The sequence below is a fragment of the Mauremys mutica genome, chromosome 13, assembly GCF_020497125.1.
Source record: "Mauremys mutica isolate MM-2020 ecotype Southern chromosome 13, ASM2049712v1, whole genome shotgun sequence".
NCBI classification, from domain to species: domain Eukaryota; kingdom Metazoa; phylum Chordata; order Testudines; family Geoemydidae; genus Mauremys; species Mauremys mutica.
The window spans coordinates 42,205,054-42,211,829 of NC_059084.1; the positions used below are offsets into that span (position 1 = coordinate 42,205,054).

At 43.3% G+C, this 6,776-nt stretch overlaps 1 protein-coding gene across 1 annotated transcript; it reads right to left on the bottom strand.

Annotated features, from left to right (window-relative positions):
* Positions 1 to 218: 218 nt before the first annotated feature.
* Positions 219 to 1,154, bottom strand: LOC123348893 (olfactory receptor 14A16-like). The gene has a single exon (XM_044986582.1). The coding sequence runs from the start codon at positions 1,152 to 1,154 to the stop codon at positions 219 to 221; it is 936 nt and encodes a 311-aa protein (XP_044842517.1).
* Between the last annotated feature and the right edge of the window lie 5,622 nt (positions 1,155 to 6,776).

The following is a 6,776-nucleotide window of genomic DNA, read 5'->3' on the forward strand; positions in this document are numbered from 1 at the left end:
GACAGATAGATAGGTGCATATGTAGTTAGGTTCAAATCTTACGTACACTGGTGTAATCTTATTCTAACTCATTTGACTTTAGTGAAGCTAGTCCAGATTTCATGATTTCATCAACAGATTGCACCCAATGCTCTCAAAGAGACAATTTTGTCATCAGTTGATTATATCTACAAAGAAACTAAGAATGAAATCACAGTCAAGTTGCAGGGATGGACATTTTAACTCTTGGTGAATAACTTCCACACAATCAGTTTCTTCAATGCAGCTTTGATCTCCTTGTTCCTCATGCTGTAGATGATCGGATTCATCACTGGAGGCACCAGGGAATAGAGAACACCCACCACAAGGTCCAGACCTGATGCTGAGCTGGAGGTGGGTTTCAGGTAGGCAAACATGCCAGTGAAAAGCAACAAAGAGACCACAGTGATGTGAGGAAGGCAGGTGGAGAAGGCTTTATGCCGGCCCTGCTCAGAGGGGATTCTCAGCACAGTTTTGAAGATCTGACCATAAGACACAATAATGAAAACAAAGCAGTTTAAACTTAAAAACACACTAAAGGCAAGAAGCCCAACTTCACTGAGGTATGAGTCAGAGCAGGTGATCTTGAGTAGTTGGGGGATTTCACAGAAGAACTGGATGATGTCATTGGACTGGCAGAAGGGTAACCTGAAGGTGTTGCCAGTGTGCAGGACAGAGTAGACAATACCAGTAATCCAGGCACTGGCTGCCAGTTGGACACAAGCTCTCCTGTTCATCACACTCTCATAGTGCAGTGGTTGGCAGATTGCGACATATCGGTCATACGCCATGATGGTGAGTAAGGCAAGATCAGTTGCAGTGAAGAGGAAAAAGAGAAAGACTTGGGTGACACATCCTGGATAAGAAATCACCCTGGTGTTCATGAGAGAATTGGCCATGGATTTGGGGATGGTAACAGAGATGGAGCCGAAGTCTAGGATGGACAGATTCGCCAGGAAGAAGTACATGGGTGTTTGAAGATGGGGGTTGAGGGCTACGGCTGTGATGATGAGAAGATTCCCCATCAGGGCTGCCAGGTAAATCAGCAGGAATAACGCAAAGTGAAAAATCTGCAGCTCCCGAACGTCAGAGAATCCCAGGAGAAGGAACTCGGTCAGAGTGGTTTGGTTGGACATTTCCTTTCTCAGTTCATTGTGTGATGGCTGTGGAGGGAAGGACAAAGACAGTGGAGGAATGACAGTGACAGAGGGAGTGGCCCTGATTTCCCGCAACAATATGATGTGAGTGTCAACAATGCACAGCACTTGTCACTGCTATTAACTAGGAGTGGTGAGTTATCACATGAATGTAAATTGTCGCAGCTCCCTTAAAGTCAATGGAGCTGCATCAGTTTGCACCATCTGAAGATCTGGCTCATGATGTGGCTTAATAAAATGCTGTGTGAAGGATGGAGCAAAGTATAATCCCCATGCAACAATTATGGACAAGATGGATCCCCTATTGCTACCAAGAGCAGGCTCTGGACTTGGGCAAGAAACTAAAATGCTAAAATGCCAACACTGCCTGATATCCTCTTTACGTGGAAATACAAGATGGACTAGGCATTGTGTATGACAGCTCGCCTCTAACTATTTCATTGCAATACCACGTAGATGGCCGGCTGCCTGCAAACATATTGATTTATGACACCAAATCCTGACTGCATTTTCATCTCTGTGTACCGATGGGCTATCAGCATCGCTCCTCTGCCTCTCTGCTGTGTCATTTGGCTCTGTCACTTTATGGGTGTGCGGGTCAATGGCCATCAGGAGACTTGGGTTCTGTTCTTGGCTCTGCCACTGACCTGATCTGTGACAATCGGCCAGTCACTTCCCCTCCCTGTGCCTCTGTTTCCCCTCCATCCATTTCTCTACCTTGTCTTCTTGGACTGTGAGTTCTGTGGGGGATGAGCTGTGCCTTATTATATGTAATAAGGTTTAAAACAAATAAAAGGAAGTTCTTCTTCACGCAGTGCACAATCAACTTGTGGAACTCCTTACCTGAGGAGGTTGTGAAGGCTAGGAAAATAATAATGTTTAAAAGACAACTGGATAAATTCATGGTGGTTAAGTCCATAAATGGCTATTAGCCAGGATGGGTAAGGAATGGTGTCCCTAGCCTCTGTTTTTCAGAGGATGGAGATGGATGGCAGGAGAGAGATCACTTGATCATTGCCTGTTAGGTTCACTCCTTCTGGGGCACCTGGCATTGGCCACTGTCGGTAGACAGATACTGAGCTAGATGGACCTTTGGTCTGACCTGGTACGGTTGTTCTTATGTTCTTATGTATGTTCACTGCCCCCATTTACAACATTAGTGTTTAGCGGGCAGCACTATGGGACAGCGCATATGGTGCTAGAGCAGAATATCATCCTCTATGTCCTTGGGCAGGGATAAGAGAGACAGGCTTTGGCTGGGGACTTCAATTCACTGTTCTCTGTCTAAGGCGCTAGTATGTTTAATACCTATGATGTTTCCTGCCAACTTTGCTGCTTACTCAGTTTTACCATTCGACAAGTGTCCCTTTAAAAAAGAAATAAACACAGTTGCAATAGAGTGACTGCGTTCAAGTTGTACAATTATTGGACTATATCAGTGTTCCTACCCCCTTGAAATCTACATGTTCAATCTGGTGTATTCAGACATTTTCAGTTTAAATTATTTCACAGGAAAACTGGATTTTAAACTGCGACATGCTCCAAGGTAGTTTCTGCTATTCTTGAAAAACAACCTATGTATTGGAAAAGTCAAAACTTTTTTTTTTAATTCAGTGACAATGTTTCATTTTAAGCAGTTTACCTGAAATTGTCTGGTTCTCAGTGAACAAAAAGAAGAAAACTTTTGGGTTTCACAATTTCTATGAAAAGTCAACTATTGTTTCCTGGGAGGGGGGCTTTGGCAGGGGTCTTTATCTGTCTGTGCCTAAGTCTAAACGTGCCTGCATGGATAACGCATATTCTGTGGGTATCAACTTTGCCCTTTACTTAATTTTACCATCCTGCAAGTAACTGTTTGAAACACCAGTTAAACACGATTCCAATAGTGAATGGGTTTGTAATTGTGGTGTTATTGGAAAATATTAATGTTAGCATCCTGACTTAATTATAGATTTCCAATCTGGGCTAAATTTTCAATCTGTTTCCAGTCTGTTTTCAATCTAAGTTTCCTATCTGTTTAAATTATTATGTTTAAATTATTCCAAAGGAAAACTGGATTTTCAATTGAAAACATTTTCCTGAGAAGTCTTTGCTATCCATAAAAACAACATTTGTATTAGCAAAATCAAAATTTTTATTTTTTCCAAAAAATCAATGATTTTTTTCAAGATTTCTGCAGTTTTTAACAGCAATTGTTTGGTTCTTGATACACAAAACTAAAAAAAATGTTTTGGTTTCAACAATTTCTATAAAAAATGATTTTTTCTGCTAAGAGAAAATGAGCTCTAGATGTTTTATTTAAATGTTCGTAAAAGTATTAGAGTTTCAATGTAATTCATATTTCTATTATTACATTTCCTCCAGTATATTAAAACCACACATATTAACTGAAATAGCAAACTTACAGTCTTGGTCTTTGTTTAATGTTTCCCAGCCTGAGAAGCATTTGACAGTCCACTGCCAGGACTCTCAGTCATTGTCTGTCTCTATATCTCTCCATAATGCTCCCACCACTGTGTTATCCAGCAGCCGTTTCCCTGCCCCATCACCATATTCCCTCAGAGGCGGGTCTCTGCGATTCCTGACAGACAGGTACCCACTCCACAGAGGATCACTCCATCCTCCCCTCCTGGGGCAAGCTTGTCTGAGAGATGAAGGACTAAACAGGATAGGGGATTGAAAGACTCTCCCAACTCTAGAGCTGATTCTGGGTTGTGTGGGATTCAGGTATGATGACAGCCCAGAATGTACCTGCCCTGGAGTTAAATAGTTGAATCTGGTCTCCAGAGATGTAAGTGCAGCTCTGATCTCACCTCGGGAAGAAACCACCCTGATAACCAGCCATTACCAAACCTAATCCCCCAGAGGAGGAAATAAGCCACCCTGAATCTCATATGATGGCAGCATCCCTGGAAGGACTCTTGGCCAGAAACAAGGCAGGGCTGAATGACAAGTGGCATCCAAATGAGACTGCAGAATAAAATATGTATTTGAAGCACAGACATGTGACCTACAGTAGCTCAGAGCCCAGTGGCACCAGAGCCCCAGCTGGCCTGGAATAGCCTGTTCCTTCATTAACGCCACATAAACAGCTCTTGGAGAGCAGAGATGTTTTTCTCCTGCATTTCATCAGAAACTCTTGGGATGCAGACACCACAGGAACCCACAGATCAGGCTGCCCTGGCTGTTTAATGCTGGTCACTAGGAAGCAGCCAGAGGCAAACACTAAAAGCTCCCAGCTATGTCCTAAACTGTTATTAACTGATACAGTTCCATTGAGTTCTGAGTAGTTAGGGCTGTTTATGCCAAGTGGAGGTGTGATCCTTTGATTTCCACAGAGTTACTTTGATTTACACTACATGGGGAGGAGATGCCGATGGACTTTGTAGTTTTCACCAGCTGGGGAATTAGGCCTCATTAACTCCACTGGAGCTATTGGGGATTTATGATCTGGCCCATTCTTCAGTGAATCTGAAGAGGAGACTAAAATTCCTAACCAGTCTGCACGTTCTTAACTCATTGCCCCCATGGGATTAATTTCAAGAATGGAACTTTTAATGGATAAGGAACATTTCTTTCCCACTGGAAAGAGAACTTTGGAGGAATTCAGTGTTGCTTTGATTTTGTGTATCTGATTTTAAATTTCTATTTGGATGAATGAACCCACATTCTTTCTTTCTTTCTTTCTTTCTTAGCAATTATATGGTTTCTTTCTGAAAACATCACTAAAATAAAAGACTCAGTCTGAAAGTGCAATGCTATATGACATCTTAAAATGTTTATTTCACATTGATTGTAGGTATGACAGAGAGACTGAAGCAGTACACCTCATCTGGTAAAAATCAATTGTAGCTCCATTGGCGTTAAGAGGTCAAATCCACTCACCACCCCCACACAAACCTTGCGTAAAACTGCCATAATGCAGCTGGAGTCAATGAGACCAGATCTCTGGATGCTGTAAATCGGCATACTGGTATGGAGCTATTCCACTTGATGTGAGCTCAGTATCTTTACCATGATGCCTGGCTTTATGTTTGTTCCAATATATGCCATTCTCCTTGCTTGGAACCTCTATCCCATTTTAATAAACATAAAATATTCTAAAATCTTGAGATTATGGTTCATAAGCAGAAATTTGTGAGATGTGCTCCCTGCTGGTAAATTGGCTGCTAAATATATAGACACTAGGTCTGGGCCCCCTAGGTAAAATGACAGTGATGGTGAGAGATGAGAGACCAGAAAAATGTCCAGTTTGAGACTCCCAGCAAGAGGAAGGACCTACTCTGCCTGGTGGAGGGCCACGTTAGAGGCACCCCCGCAGAGAGCGGGGAGAAGTGATGCCGTTTTTGTAAAAAACTGGTTCTATCTCCCCAAATTGTCCCATCTGTCCACCAATGATGAGAACAATCCTGGAGCACCACCCTGCCCCTCAACCATATGTAGTTATCTTTGTGACTAGTTCAGGGTCTCTGCACTTTCAGGCAGATGTAGCTGCATCAGTCAAACCCAAACCAGTTTCCCCTCTCAGAGCTATTGCATCAAGCTTTCTGTAAATTCTGGTAGGTGGAGTTAACATAGAGGTCTTTTAATGACCTGTGAAAAACAGAAGGTGTAATCGTCTGGTTAGGAACCCCGATATGTAGAATGATGATGCAATGAGGGAAAATGAAAACACTAAACAATTTTATTAGAACATTTCATAAAGATACAAAGACTCCAAATTACATAAAAAGACAGCAGTAATGTGAATTTAAGCTGATATTTTGAATCATCTCTTACATAGAATCGCACCCTTTCTTGGGGTTCTGGTGGTCAGAGAGAAAAAGGATGTGAAAGGATCAGTTTAGGGAACTCTTAGGGGACTTACTACTTCACCCTCCCTTTTCCCTGGTCCTTGTGTGAACAGAGAACAACAATACCCGAAGTCGCAAAAAAATTGATGTCTATTGGGATGAACTTCCAGCAAGCTTAAATCCTAATCCTTTTTTCCTTATTTTGGAATCCAAACTTACTTCCTGTTTGTGCCTAATTTATATAGTAATATTCTCAGTTATACCTTATGTGATGGAGTAGGGGCTGTCTGTGTGGGGGTTGGGAGAGCCAGGGAGGACTTTAGGTGAGGGACAGGTATTCAGCCTGTTACCTGAGCTAGGCAGGGGGGAGCGGAGGTCAACACCTTTGCCCGGGAAGCTAGACAAAGGCAGAGAGCCGAGTGGAGAGGGGTGGGTCAGTTTCGGTTTGGGGCTGGGTGGTGGGAGTTCAGGAAATACTAGGCTGGGATCTGAACCCCCAGAAGGGCCAGATTGAGAGGTCTTGACTCTGGCCACGAGCTCTGCTGTATCCTGTATTCCTGTTCTCCAATAAACCTTCTGTTTTACTGGCTGGCCGAGAGTCACTGTGAGTCCCAGGAAGAGGGGTGCAGGGCCTGACTCCCCCACACTCTGTGACAACTGGTGGCAGTGGCGGAACGTACTGCACCCCATGGACGGCGCTTCCTGCAGTAAGTGACTGGGGAGCAGTAAAACGAAGGGACAATTGCAGGGGTGATTAACCCCTGGGAATGTGTGACCAGTGAGAAGGACTTTGCAGTAACAGGGTCCC

What these genes read in the sequence shown, in the direction of transcription:
- LOC123348893 (XM_044986582.1), bottom strand. Translation starts at nt 1,154, where the DNA reads ATGTCCAACCAAACCACTCTGACCGAGTTCCTTCTCCTGGGATTCTCT.